Source organism: Gambusia affinis, linkage group LG13 (genome assembly GCF_019740435.1).
Source record: "Gambusia affinis linkage group LG13, SWU_Gaff_1.0, whole genome shotgun sequence".
Classification (NCBI taxonomy): Eukaryota; Metazoa; Chordata; class Actinopteri; order Cyprinodontiformes; family Poeciliidae; genus Gambusia; species Gambusia affinis.
In genome coordinates, this window is record NC_057880.1 from 23980333 (window position 1) to 23999626 (window position 19294).

The 19294-nt window shown below is 35.3% G+C and overlaps 1 protein-coding gene and 1 long non-coding RNA gene across 5 annotated transcripts in view; one reads left to right on the top strand and one right to left on the bottom strand.

Moving 5' to 3' along the window:
- The window catches only part of LOC122842609 (cilia- and flagella-associated protein 46), a 47059-nt gene that overhangs the window by 16786 nt on the left and 10979 nt on the right, over positions 1–19294 (bottom strand). For all 4 annotated transcript variants that reach the window (XM_044136640.1, XM_044136643.1, XM_044136642.1 and 1 more), the window contains 26 exons: positions 19085–19214; positions 18811–18935; positions 17717–17823; positions 16504–16616; positions 15185–15397; positions 14542–14698; positions 12803–12955; positions 12511–12621; positions 10717–10898; positions 10166–10297; positions 9915–10077; positions 7703–7769; positions 7082–7220; positions 6811–6994; positions 6268–6421; positions 5941–6158; positions 5502–5714; positions 4717–4875; positions 4169–4317; positions 2735–2833; positions 2575–2662; positions 2318–2470; positions 1491–1691; positions 1314–1420; positions 914–1096; positions 255–390 (listed from right to left, as the gene is read on the bottom strand). In XM_044136640.1, the coding sequence (XP_043992575.1) occupies positions 255–390; positions 914–1096; positions 1314–1420; positions 1491–1691; positions 2318–2470; positions 2575–2662; positions 2735–2833; positions 4169–4317; positions 4717–4875; positions 5502–5714; positions 5941–6158; positions 6268–6421; positions 6811–6994; positions 7082–7220; positions 7703–7769; positions 9915–10077; positions 10166–10297; positions 10717–10898; positions 12511–12621; positions 12803–12955; positions 14542–14698; positions 15185–15397; positions 16504–16616; positions 17717–17823; positions 18811–18935; positions 19085–19214 (3836 nt within the window). The remainder of the gene's footprint in view (positions 1–254; positions 391–913; positions 1097–1313; positions 1421–1490; positions 1692–2317; positions 2471–2574; positions 2663–2734; positions 2834–4168; positions 4318–4716; positions 4876–5501; positions 5715–5940; positions 6159–6267; positions 6422–6810; positions 6995–7081; positions 7221–7702; positions 7770–9914; positions 10078–10165; positions 10298–10716; positions 10899–12510; positions 12622–12802; positions 12956–14541; positions 14699–15184; positions 15398–16503; positions 16617–17716; positions 17824–18810; positions 18936–19084; positions 19215–19294) is intronic.
- Positions 18849–19263, top strand: LOC122842611. Its single transcript, XR_006372587.1, has 2 exons — positions 18849–18943; positions 19123–19263. It is a non-coding gene; the product is annotated as an uncharacterized LOC122842611 (long non-coding RNA).

A 19294-nucleotide genomic window follows, 5' to 3' on the forward strand; every position in this document is an offset into this window, starting at 1 on the left:
TTAAAAACTCTAAAACACTATAGTTTTATAATTTTCTTTATGCTTATACTCCAAGTTTGTGAGAAGTTTTTAAAAGTCTGCAGGCGTATTTTTAAGGATTTGCCTTCTAAACCTTATAAGCTAAACATGTTAGCAGCTCATTCAGATCCAAAGATAGAAGGATTCTATGAACATGTGAGATGTAATCCCTCCCACGGTTTCTGGGACGACATCATCCCCTTGAAAGCTACATTCTGAGGGAACACTTTATTTACCTTCTGAGGTGAAAACAGCCTCTGAGCACTTAGTATCACATGTTCCTGCTGTGTGACAGCCAGGTGCATTTGGGAGAGGGCATCAAGCAGGTATCGATGTTTCATCTCTACATCAGTGACCTTTCCAGCCAGAATCCTGCAGAAAAATAAAAGTGTTTGTAGGAAAGAGTGTGAGGGAGTGAATTAACCTGGTAACAAAGCCTGTGTAGGTGTTACGGTTTCTTATTTAGACAATGGTTTCTGTTTTTTAAATATAAACTTTCAAAACTGCTAAAAGTTTCTGTCATGTTGTTCTAATGGTAAACTCTTTTTTTATAAGATCCCAGAGGAAATCTTTCAGTGAATGGAGGTTTTCAAACAGAATGCTCTACCTCTCACCCACTTGTTGCAGCAACTTTTCCAGCTAGCTGGCTCTGAAAAAGCTCAGGTTTTCCCTGCTTACAAAACACATTCGGCTGTGTGGAAACATGACCAGTTGCAAAAAACAGCATGGAGATTGTAAAGGTAATGCTGCATTAATTAAAACTACGTTTGATGAGCTTTGAGCAATTAGTTAAGAACTTATTTTCAAATGACATTTTTAGAACTGTGGAGTGAAAAATAATCTGATTTTGCTTGCTAAATTCAGATCTGCTCAAAAAGCTGAGCAATGGCCTGACCTCAGACCATATGCACAATCTCTATGTGCCTCGGCTGCCTGTTGTCCAAAGTTGAACTTGGTGAGACCAACAGCAGACAGTCTGAGTGTCTCACATGCAGCCGTTAGCCTCTCAATAACCTCAGTGCTGGATGTCTCTGCAGTAGTAGCGTTAGAAATGGCTCGAATACATTCAACTGCACCTCTGAAACAAAGCACAACATTCTTAGAACACATGTTTGAACTTTTAATTGTGTTAAAAATAAGTGGTAAAGATACATTAGATTTGACCTTAAGCAACCATTAGCAGATGCTTATTTTTAATTTACAAATCAGTTAAAAATATTTAATAAGTCATACTAACCACTAAGGACAAAATTAAACACTGTGAGAGCTTAACATGCTTAGAGGTTTGGATTTACCTGTTTTCTAAGGAACTGATCATTGATCTGAGCTCTTGAACTCTGTTTACTTGCAGTCCTGCAATCAGCTGCAAAGCCTCACAACCCTGTTTGATGGTCTGATCAACCTGTAAAAACATAACTATGTTATTGTGGGAAACAAGTATGTAATCTTCAGTCCATGGGTCGTTTCATCACCTTGGTTTGTGAATCTTTGTCTCTCAGTCCCACCACAGCCGTTACCCTGGTGATTGTGAGTTGGTACCAGAAATCATGCTCACCCTTTGGGATTTGGATTTTATCCAACAGAAGCAGAGCCTGAGCAAAATTCTGCTCCTCACAGGCAAGAGCTGCCATACATACTAAACTTTTTGCTTCAGCTCTCTCATCTCCAAGTTCCTGAAAGTATATAAGTTCAAAGAAACAGTGTTGACCTGTTTTATTGGGATACTGTGTAAAAATGTGTAACAATTAATAAATGAACTCACATTAAAGGCTTTAGTTTTCTAAACATTTCAGTGCATTATTATGTGACTAAAATAAAAATATGAATTTTTGCTAAGGCTTATTTACTGATTATATTTATTGCATTGACGATAAAGCAGCTTATTGGAAATGTCAAATATTCAAAGCAAACAATAACATAAAGGAAGATTTTGGTTACAGATAATAGAATACGTTGATTTCACCAGTTAAATATTTTTCAAAAGCAACTTTAAAATTCCATCTCATTTAATGTTTTTTTTAGATAATTTTGTTGGAGCTAGTTGTCTGCACAGGCTTCAGAAATAATGGATACTTTATTTTTAACTGATTACCAGAGTGCGTCAAGCTAAAAACTGGTAAAAATAGACAATGAAGACAGAAAGATGATGGTAATAACGGACAGAAGAGTAGAAAATTAAAAAAATAAGTATTGGAATAAGTTTTAATTTTTAACTTCTAAATGCCTGTTTTATTGTCAATTTGCAAATGGAAGTAATGAATTCAAACATAGATAATGTTACATAATTGTTTTCACTTACTTTAGCCACCATGTGGGCCTCTCCTAGAAGTTGTCTGGTTGACTGATAAAGTCCCAAGCTGAGGCAAACTTCTGCTTTTTCCAGCCAAATATCCTGAGTACTCACTTCTGCACCCAACTGCCCAGAAGAAATGTGTTCACCCTCTTCGGCTTTCTGAAAATTTTCAACATGCAGAAAAATTACATTTAAAACCAACAGATGTTTACATATTTTATACAAACAAGATGTCCAAAAACAATCGAAGGATTTAGGAAAACCTTGAATTGATATTTTGAGAAGCAGCTGATCTGATGGTAAGCTGTGTCAAGCCTTCTCAACTCTGAAAGAGACACTTCTCTGCGGCAGCTGCAGTAAGGATTGAAAAACAGTTTTAAGAAGATGTTCAAACTTTAAACTTTTGTGTGTGAGTTTACATACTTCATTTGTTCGTTTATTTGGATTTTACTCAGACTGTGAAGCATCTCCTGGTATGGTGAATGGGATCCAAAACCCAGCTCAACACATGTGTACGCAATTCTAATTAGATGCAGGGGAAAAAACATTGAAACGTAAATCTTAGATAGGAGTTAACTAAATACAGATTTACAGATTACTACAAGCAACGAAGTCACTGTAATCCTGGAACACAAGAAATTGGACTGATTGAATATTTCAGGCAATATTTCAGTCATTCCAGATCTCTAATGTTTATGAATATTTTCTGCAGATATGTAGATCTTAATACATCTGCTCTTAGCTGCCTATGGAGATAAGGGAGACAAAAACTTAAGTCAAAGTAATATTTCATGAATATTTGAATGTTTTACAGTGTCTATAGTCCAAGGCACAAATTCAAACAATCACTGGTTTTAGGAATGTGGGTTAATAACAGATCTAGGAAATAAACTAGTCATGCTATATGTAACATTTCAGTGCAATTGAATGTTATAATTGATTTTTTTCTTTGCTGGTTGGCTTACAAGTTAAATGGCTTTGATTTTCATCAGGATTATCACACTTCCTTTAAAATCTATAGTTTACAGATTACTACAAAGTTTAACTGATTTTACTAATATTGTAGACTGTGACCCCTTGGGGGAAAAAATTCTGAATATTGCTTTATTTGTCTCTTTTGTCACATTTGGGAGCAGATTTAACAATTTCTCTTTATACACTATATAGTTTAGTTCTGTTTTTGAAAAAGAAAATCTATATTTCTGCTGCACCCAGGAAAGTTAGAAGATTTCAGAAGGCTCAGAGCACCTCCTGATCTTCTTACGTTTCCGTCCAAAGCAGCAACACTCCTGTGTGAGCGACTTTCTCAGCATCAGCAGATCTTATTTACCTAAACAACATGAAACTCTAGCTCAGAGGTCTGTGTGATAAAATACCTGGGTAGTATATTATAAACCCCATAAAATCTGTTGGCCTTTATAGATAGCATTCTCATGGGTATAATTTCTAAAATATCATAGAATCTTATAAGCTATGCAATCTGATCAATAAACAAAAGCATGTATAAGTGTCTGAACTTTTCACTGATTAAACTTTAGGTTAACTAACATAAAGATACATAATTTTTAAAGTTTAATCAGTAATACTTTTATAACAAATTTATGTCAGATCATAATTTCTTGGTTAATGTCAAGTTGTCATAACAAAGACTTTTTGAATAATGTCAACTTTGTCAAATGTCGTGATTTACCAAATGACACTTTATGACAACAGTCATAAATATTCATGAAGACTTACTCATGTTCATATCAGATGTTATGTCATGTTTATGACGGTGTCATGACAGTCTTATTCATCGAGTGTTACCAAAATCTTTAATGTCCAAAGCAGATGTTGTTCCTTTCATTGAGACTTTACCTGAGTCTGTAAAGATCAGAGAGGCTCCTCCTCTGAAGCAGGTCAAGAGAAATAATCTCAGCAAGGTGCAGTATGGGCAGAGTGAGATGATCGAGAGACAAAGAGCAAAGCTCTCGTTCCAGGCGCCTGAGATAAAACAGGCTGAGATGCTGCAGAAAAATAAACAGCAGAGAAAAATAAGGATTTAGAATCAATAGTCTTCCATCACAAACATATGAAACATATCATTTTATACATGGATTCATATTAACTAAACAAACTTCCATCTATCTGATATTTAATGTCAACATGTTGATCAGAGTGCATTACAACAAGACAGAATGATATTCAGAGGAATTTCAATACAATTATGCACTATTTTTATGTTGCAAATATAAGACTTTTGAGTGCTGTAAAGATTTCTGCAAGACAGTGCTGCCTAAATGTAAGCCACAACATTGGCTTTTCTTAAAAATATCTATTGTTAAAAATACATTTGAGTCAACAACACATGCAGACCATTGTTATAACTCTGGAAAATTTGAAAGTGGGCTATATTACTGACATACCTGGTCTAAAAAGGTGTATTTGTTGATGCAGTGGGGACTGTCGGTGGTTTTGAATATCTGTCTTATCTGCTCAGGACAGACATATTGAGCCCATTCTTTCAGAGTTGAAGGAACAGTTTCCTCCATTGTAGCCTTTTCTTCGTCGTCTGTCGAGACAAGCTGGTCACACAGAGATGAAATACAGCTGACATTTATGTTTATTTTATTTTTTGCCAAGTCCAAAAAAAAATCAAACATATACCTACTGATATTCAAGAAATTTGTTATTTTGCCACTTCTTATTTTACATATAACCAGGTAAGTATTCATTTATTTTGCCATTGTCTACAGATATTATGGCAAACAGCTATATATCTATATCTATATATATATAGATATATATATCTATATATATATCCAGATTATTTAAATAAACGATAATATTGTTTCAAGACCATTTTAAAGTGATTTATTGACAATGGCATAGTAATACATATACACTCTTTCATCTTACAAATTTTAATCTTTACAAATTTACTTAAATTTGCAAAGAACACTTAACACTGAAAGATATCTTAAATATTCAAAATTAAACTCAATGACCTAAAACAATAGATACAACAAAATGAAAACCACAAACAAAACCATAAATAGAATAGATTATGAAGTCTCTGTAAACTAAATAGCCCTTCAAAGAATATCAATCTTCAGAATGGAAATGATTAAGGTTATTTTAATTCATCATGAATTCAATTGTTCATTGCAAAAGGCTTAAGTATATGAGTTAAGAAAATTCAGTGACTTACTTCTTTGTCCTTGTCTTTACCCTTGTCTTTACCTTTGTGTTTATCTTTGTCCTTATCCTTGCCTTTGCCTTTACCCTTTTCTTTGCCTTTGTCTTTGCCCTTTTCTTTGCCTTTGCCTTTGCCTTTGCCCTTCTTGGCTGCATCAGTGGGAGAAGGGATTGGTTCAATCTTCATCATCTCACTTAAAATCTCAGAGACTGTTGCCAAAGAAACCTGCCATAAAATATGACAAAAATGAACTGTATGAACTGTATATGTGACCCATTAAATTTTTTTTTTAATTAGCTTAAATGTTTGGGTGCTATTTACACTAAGACTATAACAGAAGTGAGTGAGAAGTAGTGAACCAAGACTAGACTCTTGAGGAACCCCATAAGTGAGAATCTATAGAGGACTTCCAAAAGGTCAAAGTTAAATTGAAAAAGTGGTGATGCAGTACCTGCCATATCTGAAGAACAAAGGTATAGGCTTGAAGCAGGTTTTGCTGATGCTCAGGTGAACTCCTGTCTGCCATGATAGCGAGCAGTGTGTGTGCTTGTGTCAACTGGTCAAGTACGCACACTTCCTTTAGGTTAGACAAGTTTTGTGTGAACTGTCCATGGACTCCAATCAAGGACTTAGATTGCTCTGTCTTTACGTGTTTTAGCACACTTTCATCTACATATGGAAGAAGGTAATAAATTAGAGCTTTGCTGGGGTCTGGAAACATACGTAACCTGAGACAGCTTTGTTATGATAAAGAACAAGACAACATAATGAGTCCAACCTGGTGTTGCTTCTTGCTTTTGTTCCAGATGTAGGAGGATATCTATGGCCCACTGAACTTGAAGTTGGGCATCAGATTTTGGGAAGTTGTGAAAGTACAGCCACCCTCCAAATTCAAGCAAAAGGTTGACCTTTTGCCACTCAAACTCTTTGCTCTGTTGGCAGATCCCACAAGAATACAAAATGACTATTTTACTTCTGTACACCATGAATTTTTACTTTGTAGAGCCTATTTTTCCTATTCAAAACATGCAACTTTATTCCTATTTCAGACTAATGCTACAATATATTTTTCTACAATTAGGTGCAATGACATGGCAAGTCCACATGATGGTGGTAGAGACTTTCTATCCTACTTTAAAGAGTCCCTTACTTTCAGTACAAAGTAGTATATTGCATTATACCCAGGCTTTAATTAGATAATGATAACTGTGGTTAAAACTTTTCAAAGATCAAAACAGTAAATCGGAATTTATCTGATGACATTCATTTTTGTTGCTCGAAGGATTTGAAAGAGACAATTTCAAGTCTCCGTGAGTGATACCGTGAGTCTTCTGATGGCGTTCTGGTAGCAGGTTAGCGATTGCTTTAAAGTGATCCCATAAATAGCCGCCTGATGCCACATCACTGAACAGCACTGTTCACCCTCTTTGTGTAACAACTCCATGTCAATCTCTATGCATTCTCCCAGGAGTACTTTAAGCAGTATGCGAGTTTTGAAAAGTTTTCTAGAAAAAGGAACAGAAAAGACAATCAAGAGCTGTCAGGTTTGTACAATGCCTCTCGTTTTGCAATTTAATGCATTTGCAACTTACAGCCGATGCTTGCTGGGAGCCATCTCAACCATAGCTTTGTCCAGCAGCTTTAGAGAACGTGTAAAGTCTTCTTTGTCCATGTAGATGGAGACTAGCAAACAGATAATGTTTGTTCTCAAACAGATTTCTTTAGTATCTTCTGAAAAAACATAAAATAGCAATAAAGATATTTAGTACATACAATGCTTTGCAAAAGTACTCCCAAAAGTACTCCTATCCCTTACACACCTTCACATTTTACCTCTTTAAAACCACAAATTTCAGTTTTTTATTGGGATTTTATGTGCCATTAAGTGAAGGGGGGGGTAACCGTGAAAGAGGTCCTGAAAGGTAACTTGGACTGCACCCGTATGCCACAATTTCAAGAAATGTTTTTTTATCAAAAACTCTGAAACGTGTTATAATTTTCTTCCAATTCCACAATGATGCAGTACTTTCACATAAAATACACTGAAGTTTGTGGTTGTAAAGTGAAAAACTTAAAAACAGTTGAAGGCGTAGCAAGACTTGCTAGCCACTCATAACAACAAGCCCCTTATAGGTCACATAAGAGTTGTGATTTTTTCATCTGTCATGGATTAAATCACAGCTGAACAAAGTGAGACTCATTTCAGAACTAACTTGTTGATCCATCACTAGGACTCTCCTGAGGCATTTCTCTCATGGTCCATGATTTTGTCTTGGATTTCTGAAAAGAGAGAAGGGACAAATTTACACCTATGTCCGGGAAGAAAAAATACACGACTGTGCTGTTTGGCTGTGGATGAGCTAATCCTGGACTTTTATCTAGGATTAGTTTTTTTTTTTTTCTTAAATTATACAATAAAGAAGATATATCATGTACATTTAAAGGAAGTGTATCAAAACTTACTTCAGCTAACAATTTATCTAGTTATAGTTTCTATATTCTTTCTTCATTGAATTTCAATTCCTAATGCAAAACAGCTTTACATGCCCTTCAAATGACGTGCCTTCCTTTTCCCTGTCAGGCAGGTTAATTAGGTGGTAAATAGTGGTACTTAAAAAAAAGCACAACAGATGAGCATCTTTCTAAATTCTCATATAATTAAAGATTTTAAACCATTTTTCAATTGAATGACTTCAGCCTCACATGCTGAAGAGAACACACTCAGAAGTTCCTCTGCACCACACTAAACAACTTTTTCATTTGCTTTATTTCACCATCAATTTAAGATAATAGAGTGGGTCTTACTGCTGCTACCCAGCTTAAAAGGTTATACTTGAGTGGTAATTTGCAGCACTGATTTCATTTCATAGGAATCATCTGGATGAAATTATAGCTGCAAGTAGGAACAAATGATTAAATGAGTGAAGCATCAACTGACTGTTTCAATAAAAACAATATTTCTAGCTCAAGATACTAGATTACAGTTTGTGATTTATAATGTGTGAGTTGAACGGTTTTTGTAGCTTGCAACATAAAATTTCAATGAATTTAAAAATCAACAATTGAGTTCATAAGTTGTTTTCTCTACACTGCCACTAACATTTGGATGAATGTCCCCACTAAATTGCAGAAAAACAGTTTTATCATAGTCCTGGTATTCTGGCAAGATGTTTGATATGTCATTTTCTCAGAATTAATAGAGCTTTTTTACTGACTGGTTTTCTGGAACAATCTTGGCAAAGACAATGAAGTCGGACTGAGTTTTTGGGATAATTGTCCTGGTGGAACACCCATTTTGGACCCTCTAGCTCTTGATTTAAGGTCAAGATGGATAATTTGGAGCTTGTCCTCAATTTTTATTAATTGACCCACATCATGCAAAGCACAAAATTTTTTGTTTCTGAAACTTTTATCCAGGACTCTAGGTGGATATTGTATTCAAACTTGAAGATTTTAGTTTTGGAGCAGCCTCTTCTGTCTCTCATCTCGTGTATATGTGATGAGAGACATATACACGTCTCTCATCACATATAGACTTAGACTTGTTTCACTTCTGACAGTTTGATTGGCTAACAGATCAGCATAATTCTTAATTTGTCCATAGCTTTATGGTGGATGTGTAGTTGGATAAAAGGTGTAAAATTCACAATGTTTTACTGCAACAAGGTCGGGTACATTGCTGTTGCGATAACACTTTTTTGTCATATTATTTTTTTAAACTAAACAATCTGTGGATGAAAGTTTAGTTTAACTCTATATGAACTGGTGCAAATTGTGATGTTCACTTTGTCAATTTTCTCTACAATGCCAGAAATTTCAGTGGCTTGAACTGAAAGATGAAACTGAAAGCATGAAAGAAGAATAAAGGTGATCGTGGAGCTCTTCTATGCCCATATAATGCAAAATAGATATGCAATAGTGTGATAGCAGGATTATCAATTTTCTTTCATCTGAGGGTGATAGATTTGACCAGGAAATTAAGAGTTGGAAACAGTTGGATGTTCAAAAAGGATAATGATTCCAAACACACATAGAAAACTGTGTTTGTAATGGATTATACTCAGTCCATATCAGAAAACCAACCAGTTTAGATAAACTGTCAATTATGCCAAGAAATATCCTGCCAGAAGAATAATGGTGACTGTAAAAAAAAGTTTGCTTGAAAACTGATACAAAACATTTACTCAAATACTGAGGGACATGTATGTTTAAATCTGAACCTGCAAGTATAATTTTACCACTAAGTGAACTAGAGAAAAATCTCAACCTACTCAAACTTGTGGTCCAAAATCAACCAACACTGTAACTTCATCTTTTCACATTCAGAAAACAACAACTAAAAGCTCTAGTGACATTCAGAGCCCAGCCGAATGTATGTAAACTTCTGACTCAAGCCATGAGAAAGAGTACAAATGTGATAGATACACTGGGGCAATTCCTGGTAAGAAGTAGGGTATTATGAATCTTCTCCAGGTGCTCCCTGAGCCACCATTTGTCCCGAGGGCTCTGTGTCAGCGGCAGACAAGCATTCCAGAAATGCACAGCAGCTGTGACACACAAATCTTGACTGCCAGTTTTCTCTGCGATGCTATGAAAAAGGGAAGGAGAAAAAAAACAGTCAGATTAAAGCTGAGCCTGAGGCATTAGTCGATATATCAATCTATTCTAAACCATACCTGACACCGGACAGAATCACTTTCAAAGCTTCCCTGTATTTGTCAAGATTTCCACTGGACATGCAGACAAGGCTCAAACCTCTCAAACAGGCTGCACTGCTCAGCATCTCGTTCACAGCAGTCTGTCCATATCTAGAGATACATGGCAAATAATAAGCTAATAATAAATCTATCAGTCAATGAACTAAACAAAAGAAACATGTAAACTCTATCGGGCAAAACTTAAGTTCAGTTGCAAGCCCTTGTTTAGTGTAATTCTCCTGATGTGCACAAGAGGCCCTTCTTTCCTTCAGACTCTCCCAAGGAGAAAACAACTCTAGCCTTCATAAACAAACCCTTTGAGTTTGTATCAAAGGCATTTTCTCAACTACTGTCTTTCTGAAGAACTGTAATAATCTAAAACAATAAATGCTCTGAAATAGCTAAATCTTTTTATTATTGATACAAAATATAACTATTTACATGGATTATTCTTATTCTTAAAGTGTCTTGAGATTACTTCTATTATAACTTATTGCTGTATATACACAAAGTGAATAAATCTGAGTTACAGGAGATAGGGCGCTGTAGTGAGACTGTCTGCTGCAGCCTTCTCCAGTTGAAAAGCTTTCTGGGTGCAGTGTAACACCAAGCTGTGGTCCTCAGCTCTGTGACAGAAGGCAGCCAGCTGGCACCACACCTGCAACTCCACCACAGCATCGGGCCAGCTGCATTCAGACGCCATGCCCGCCAGCTTCAGGTGAGTAGAGAGAGAAAAAAAAAAAAACAGGGAAAAGGTAAGAAGAGGTTCAGAGAGGAAACAAGGGAGAAGATGTGATAGAAGGGAATATAATGAAACTGAAAGAGGAAGAATAAAATATGAAAAAAAGAGTAAAGGAAGAGTATATTAGAGGAAACCTAAAGGGCAAATGTAAAACTAAATTAAAAAAGAAATATCTAAGCAATCAAGTCTGATACAGAAGTAGGAGGCCAAAAATATCTAAAATAAAACCAATGCACATTTATTAAATATGTATATAGTTGAAAAAATTGAGGAAAAGGTCAAGTTTATTTTTGGGATGCTTTAATTTGGAGGTAAGCGTAAAAGCTGGTGGATCTCAGATCATGCATGCAACTTTCAGTGCAGTAAAGAAACTCAAGATATCTCTGAGATTTAATACATATTTTTACAGTTGCTCTTAATTAATTAATGATTTTTTTTTTTTCATTGATTTGCTTTGAAGATTAGAAAGGCTGATAGAATGAATGTGCCTTAGGCTGTGTAAAGTTGCCTCTGCAACAACATAAACATCATAGAATTAAGCAGGAAACAGGAAAAGTCAAAGCTTGCCTACTTATTTGGCAGGATGAAGGATATTAAAAGCATCCAACAACATTTGTTTCTGAAATATGAAATATTTTTAGCCAGCAGTGACTGAGCTGAGGCTATATAAAAGTCTCTTTTACTTAAAACAATCTCACTATATAAATCTAAACTCTGTATGGGATCAGTTGCTGTCTTGTTTCTATAAAGAAACAAGACAGCAACAATAGAAATGCTGTCTATAAAGAAATCTTATTGGGATGTAAGCAGATTTCTTCAGTTTGTGATGATGGATTTCTCATGTGAAACTGATGAGGGGCGAGAGTTTTCTCTATCAACTGAGCACTATCATAATCAATGTTTGCCAAAAATTTGTGCAAGAAATTTCCACTCTGCTTTCGGACAATGGGCCACTTATGCAGGAGGAAAGGGCTGCATTTATGATGTGGAGAAATACTTTATGCTATGTCAATGACAGTTGTTTTTAGTCATATAAATAATTAAAATAAAACTGTTGATACATTGTGATTGACTAGTATATGTGAATCTCAATGCAAAACCTCTACAAGCATTAAAGCAACCAAATTCTACAGCCTCTGTAGATAAATGAGAGCCGGCTTCCACAAAATAAGAAAAATAGAACTAGAGAAAAAAGGATTGAAGAGGGATGCAAAACAGGAAATAGATTTTAAAGAACAGCTAAAGAGAGGAGGACCAGAAAAAAAATGAAAGAAAGATAATCAACATAAAGACAAAGGAATAATGGAAATGATTAGGGAAATAAATCAGAAGGAAATGAAAAAGGGTTTATGTGTAGACCTTCCAGAGAAATTCAATTTGCATAAAAAAAAATAATGTAGCGCTCATATTATGACAAAAAAACTAAAAAAAACAACTTTAATCAAGACAGGAATATAATTTCTCAAAGAATTGACACTTTATGAGAAAATGACAGATTCATGAGACTCATAAGGTCATTGAAACATCTGCTGCCATCTGGGCATCAGCTACAGCATGAAAACACAGATAGGGAGGTACATACTGTGGAGAGACTGGGAACTGAAAAATCCATATGCTTTGGATTCTTATTGCAGTTAAGCATTTCCAGTCCCACCAGCACACGACTCATCGCTGCTACTGTCTTATTCATATTCTGCAAACAAGAGGGAGAACAGTGCTGATTGCGTCAATCCAATCCTTTGTTAAATATGCACAAGTCTCTTAAGTGTGATTTCAGAGCGGGTTGACAGACCTTTATGTAGGCATTATTGGACATAGGACTGTATCTTTGTAATTCATATTCATGCATGGAAGACAATGCACATCAGGGTTACCTTATCTTTGAATAAGTCCAGCTTTTCGCCAATCTGCTGATGCAGGAGCTGCTTTATCTGCACCCATGAGGTTAACACCAGTTTTCTCACTGCAATTGGAACAGTCTCCCTAGTCCTGTCACCACTGGATATGCGGAGGGCATACTCACACAGCTAGGAGAAAGAGCAAAGAAGACCACTGGGGCTCCATCAGTGAGAACTTTGTGTACTTTATACCCACTAAGAAGCAAGTGCAGTAAAAAATAAAGGACATTAAAAAAACCAATATCTTAGAACTGCATCAACCTGCATCTACTCTTAAGGTATTTCTGAATACATTTTTTTAGTCAGTAAGTTATTTTAAGATGTATATTTTAGTTAGAATATGCCCTTGGCCAGTAGGCGACCTGAGGACCTGTGGTGACCTCAAAGTGACTTATCTTGTGGTATTTCACCAATCCAGATCAAAATGCACCGCAAAGGCCCATTTCTTAGTTCTCATTATAAGCAGGCATGACGAAATTCAGTTAATAATTCAATGATAAAGCTCTTTCATCTTAAGTTAGAGCTGATATTCATAGAGGATTTCCAGAATAGAAAGGAAGAAACCGAGTTTAATTGGCAACAAAGAACAAGTGAAAAATTTGACTTCCAACAGCTTCATGGAGGTTTATATGCATGCATGTATGTATGCAGGCTGGATGAAACATAGCATTTAATACACTCCAGCACACATCCAGATAATTCTGAGGTGATTCATCATCTCTGCTATCCTTAAAAAAAAAGAGTGATGTTTTCTGAACAGCCTTTCTCTAAACCCAAATGCAACTGCATTCTATGGCTGCTGTGAACAATTATTTTAGTAATTAAGAAATCTATACGTTATATGATAAATCAAGCAATCCAATAAAAAAATCCTCTTGCTAGTAAAAAAAACATTCCAGAAAAAAAAGAGGACTCTTTTTTTAATAAGAAAAAATAAGATTGTTTAACAAGTCAATATAATTCAAACATCTCTTCTAGTTTCAAGTTTAAAGTATAAAAAAAAAACTATTATTACAAAACAGATATTTATAATCAATTTTTTTCATGTGGTTACACTTCTTTATCATCAAGTACATAAAGTATTAGCCAAAATGTATATCTTTGTACACATGTAACATGACAGAGTTGGTGATAAAAGTTAGTATTTTGCAGCCACAAATGAACTTGATGCATGTACTGGATGTCTTCCGCTTAGGTGTTGCAGCATCGGACAGTTGTGCCCAAAGTCGGCCATGGAGGATCGGCATCCTGTATGTTTTATTTCTCTCCCTGGTTTAATGCACCTGGCTCATTAGAGGCCAATAAGAATATTGACTTCTTGAAAAGGGAGAGAAGTAAACCATGCAGGACTGACAGAGGGCACCACTGATACAGGACGTGCTATTGTAAAATGCTGCTTTGAAGTAAACCACAGAGGTGTGTTATCTTTTCTATGTCATTTTATTTCATTTAAAGTGATCCCACACTTTTGACACTTTTTGTCTCCTTCTTGGTGGCGCTTCTTTTCTGTCCCTCACTGCCTCCCTCCATAGCTGTTCGTCAACAAGTCAAATTATTGAGCTGTACTTTAAAACTATGTCCGTACTCTCTACATCACTCTTTTGGAGTTCAAAATGTTCAATTTATCTTACACTAGCAACAAGTTATATCTTACATTTCTAAGTTAAATGCATTTATTATAATCATTCCATTTTTCAGATTCCAGTCACACTTACCTCTAATGCCTTCTTTATATTCTGTAAGCCACAATCATCTAAAAGGACGTCTTGTTTTGATCCTCTGTGTTTCTCTTTTGCGCTTGTCCGCACAGACGCCGACTGGATCAGCCCACGAATTGCAGCATTACACACCATTGCACACATGGTAAGGTCACTGAGGGAAACAACGCAAAGGATGCCCCAAACTCACATCATATTTGAAAATAGGCAGATTAATAGAGGTTAAACACCAATTTTGTTTTACATTAGTCAAAACTACCACTGAACCGGAGGAAATTCTGTCCCATTTTATTCACCTAAAAATAATTATTATTTTTCATCTGTGATTAAAAAACAACTATAAAAACAACTATTCAAGTCAGTATTGATGAAGAATTTGAATGTTTTTTTCAGCTGAACCACTGAATAATTAATATGTGCAGTCAATCATCTAAAAGATGTCGAATGATGACATCTTTCGAATACTACAGACAAATGATTGCATTTCATATCAAAAGCAAGTGCTCAAAATTTGTGTTTAATTTGTTGTTGAGGTCATTTGCTTTTTAATCTGACAGGAAAAACTAAATCTTTTCGCAACATCAAGTCTACTATCTGAACTATTTTACGAAGAAGCATCATATTTAGAAAGTTGAACTACCTGATATCTTTTGTTTTTAGGAGCATTTCCATTAGATTTTGAAAGGTGGGAAGCAGGAGTTTGTACTCCTCAGCAGCCAGCATGTGGGCATTATAGTTCCACAAGTAAATGGCTGCATTTTCTACCAGACAATGCTCCCCGATCTCCATCCCGATCTCTCCTCCCCGCAGGAAGTACTGGGTGGCATAGGCAGACAGACTCTGGATCCAGTCTCTGTAAATGAGTTCAACACATACAACGTATAGTGGGGTAAGAGACGAAGAAACTAGTTAGAGAAGAAGAAGAAAGAAACAATGACTTCTTATGAGTTGTAAAGAATTTTAAAATATAAAAGTACAAAAAATAATTCACAACAAATTCTGATGCTAGTTGAACCTTTTTAAATGTCTGAATTTGTTTTCCTTTCTTTTAAGGACAATAGGGGAAAAAATAATGCATTTACTTTAGCTGTCAACTGATGCATATTAACTTATTTTAAACTTTAAATATCTTGTTTACCTTACAGCTTATTGATTATGATGTACAATTCTAATATTTCATCTTTGACTAAGGGCTGATGTGAACACTATATTAATTTTATCACTGCAGCACATGCGTTATTAGAAAGCCAAAATGGAATACATAGTATTAAATGACTGGTTCTGCCATGGTTTAACCAGCAGCAAAACAGCAACCCCATACAGAGAGAAGTATGCAGATTTTCAACACTGTGAAAAAGTATAAAATTTTATAATTTCCGGTATTAAAAAACTAAAAGTCAGTACAGTCTCTCATGATGTGAGAAGCAGGAAACCCTTTATTAAAAATGTAATGAGGAAGTGATAGTGCTTCTCACAACTTGTAAATCTGGAGTAAAATATTTGAATTTTTGCTAAAAATTGTCATAAAAAGAATAGTTTTTCAAAACTCATGAATTCGAATAATAGAATATAGTCCACATCAACTGGCAGCCTCAGTTTTAAACATGGGCTGTGATCCACCTTTCCTTCCTTCCATCCTTCTTTCAGCAGATGTTTTTCTTTTTTCCAATCACACAACTATCCCTGTTTCTTAGAATTCCCACCAATTTGCTCTGGTTGCAATTAAATATCCATAAAAATTGGCAACCTTTTATCTAAATGCATGTTTTTATATTTAAATAAGGGTCAGAGCAGAGAGTTGTTTTGCTAAGTAGAGCTATTTTCAAAGCAAATCTAAATGTGGTTTGAGAGTTAGAAGCTCTTGCAAACTTGCATTTAGCCTCATGAATTTGCCACATACCAATTTTTTCAATCCAATTTTAAACTAGTAAACAAAAATTTATATGTTGTTAATTTCACCTGTAAAGAATCCATTTTTGATCGTCCTCAGCAAAATGCACCTTCTCTCCCGTTGGCGGCGCAGCTGGACTGTTAAGATGCACTCCCTCTTCTAACAGCTGTAGGATGGTGGCCTGAGTGAGACAGAACAAATTTGTTTCTCCAGATTCAAAACATGACATCAGAGGTGGCATACTGTTACGATATCTTCACAATAAAAAGAAGATATGAACTCCCACTGTGGCTATGACAATGTTTCTAGAGGCATTAAAGCTTGCGGCATAGAACAAAGGAAAAACAAAAGAAAGAACCAATGGCAGACAATTTAGATAAGAGTGGTACTCATCATCAGAATAAAATTAATGAATTATAAGCAAATTCCCAAGAAAAAATGGTCGTGTGTCATAGAACAAAGCAAAAGAATCATGAAAGTAGCAAGACAAGACACTATTGTGTGTGTGTGCAAGTGTGTCAGTTTTGGCAAGGTCATGTCGTGGCTGTGCATGGGTGTCTTCATTTTCTTCAAAGTGCTGTCAAGTTAACATCTCTATAGGCTTAATGAAGACTTAAGGCTGCAGGCTTGATGTGGTGCAGGATTACGCAGAAAGACAAGCTCGTACAACGAGCCCAACAACTTCTGACTCTGTCCAATCTCTGTGCAGCCCCACAGGCTTGTTAAAGAATAATCCCATAATGCATGAATACTTTCCTGTGGAGCATTTGTTGACGAGCTAGAGAAAAGAAGCAAACGTAACATTCTTATAAACGAACAAAGTCTAAATTGTGTGTTTGGAAACAAACCACTCAAAATAGATTCAAATATTTAAAATAAACATTAAAAAAATAAAACAGAAATTTGATGAACATCTATTAAACCTGATAAAGAAATAGAGGATTATCAAATTAGTTATCACTGAAAATAGAAATGATATATAATGGAGCTATTGATTTAAAATATGCACCTAAACAATTAAGGCATATAAAAAGCAACTCAGTTTGTTGAATCTGAGAACAGTAATAATGTGCCTAATTATCTAATTAGAAATGCCGCTATGGAACAAATCCAATTATCCGAGGAAACTCCATAATAAAACGATTATGCCATTCAGATCAGAAGCAGTATATAGGAAGATGACTATTAATGCTAATAAAGATGATGTATCACTCCTCTAAGTAAGAACAAAACAGAAATATAGTTCTTGTGTGATTCAAAACCATATATTTGAAAACACACCTCAGCATTGATGAAGCAAATTTCTGCTAAAAGATGCAACAATTTTGGACACTTCAGGATTCCACTGAAAGACTGCATAGCGCTTCCTCTTCCGAAGGTTTTAGATTCTGGAAAGTTAAAAACATTCTGGGTGTAATTCAGAGACAAACATTTCCATCAGTTAGAACAAAAATACTGATTTCTGTCCAGTTGTTATTTTAGTGAAACTGTCCATTGATCAAATCAGTTACTTGACTTTTTACAGCAAGTTGATCTATAAACTGGACAGAAAGGGAATTCATTCTACAGCAAAACTCATTATATACTTAATCTTTCAGTTCTCCGAAAGAATTGTAATGTTGTAATAATTTTTATTTTAGCTATAAGACAGAACATTATTTAAGAATGATCTTAGTTAAGGACTTAAAATGCATCTGAATAAATTAGGTTGGATGATTATCAAAATAAAACAGTTAAATAAAACTTTTGAAAAATAGAATTGAATCCATAGGTGTGAATATATTGTGGATTTTGTCAACACCATACAGTGTAAAAATTATACAAAATGACTCAAATACAAACACAGACACACTAACTCAATTTAAACAGTTCAGCTTTATCTGAGGGAGATCGGTTTGGTCGGATGGTTAAAGTTCAGAAGCAAATGGATCCAACTGGATAATGATGTAACATATGAACCAACTTTGGATTTGAAATGGTTCAAGCAGGTTAACACTGAGTTTTTGGAATGACCCAAACTGAACCCTGTTGAAAACTATGGATTATATTCAAAAGCTGGGTCAGTGCCTCGCAACCAATGAGCTTAAATGAATTCTCCTAATTCTGCCAAGAAATGTGGTCAAATATCCAGCAGGCATTACGCTGGAAGCTTGTTAATGTCTAAAAAAGAATGTGCTTGAGGTGCAGCTCTACATAGTATCTTTTATAAACATGTAATTTTGAATTTGTACAATAACAAATTCAAACTTAAAAATCATAACAGCTGCATGTTGAATCATAACTATTCTAAAAAATAGTTTAAAGTTCTAAATAAATGTTTTTATGGTCATAACAAGTACATTTAGACTTAATTGCCAGAAATTTCATCAACTCACTATTAGTTTCTGAAGTCTTCACTGCTCTGTCATCATAAAGCAAACAGAATCGACATGCAGCCCGGCACACGTCCCAGACTTCCAGTTTCCTGGCCGTCTTTGCTAGAGTTGCCCACAGCTTTACCCTGAAATGGTGAGAAAATAAAAATGATTTATAAATATTCTAGATAGACTATGAACTGAATATTCTAAACAAAATATTCAGTTCTGTTTAGAATATTCACACACCTCAGAATAATGAGGTGTGTGTTTCTTACTAAGTGGAAACACACACCTCACTGTGTTATCTGTGTCTTCTGCTTGTCTGTCCAGATAATCATTCAGCTTCTCCACACAGTTGGAATGATGCTGAGCCTTAGCAGCAAGCACAGCTAGCGGGTCCGTTCCAAGACTTCCTGAAAAAACTACACAATGGTTGTAAAAGAAAAACTCTTATAAAACTGAAAAGGCTTCTGTATTGTCCAAAACATTATTTCATAAGAAG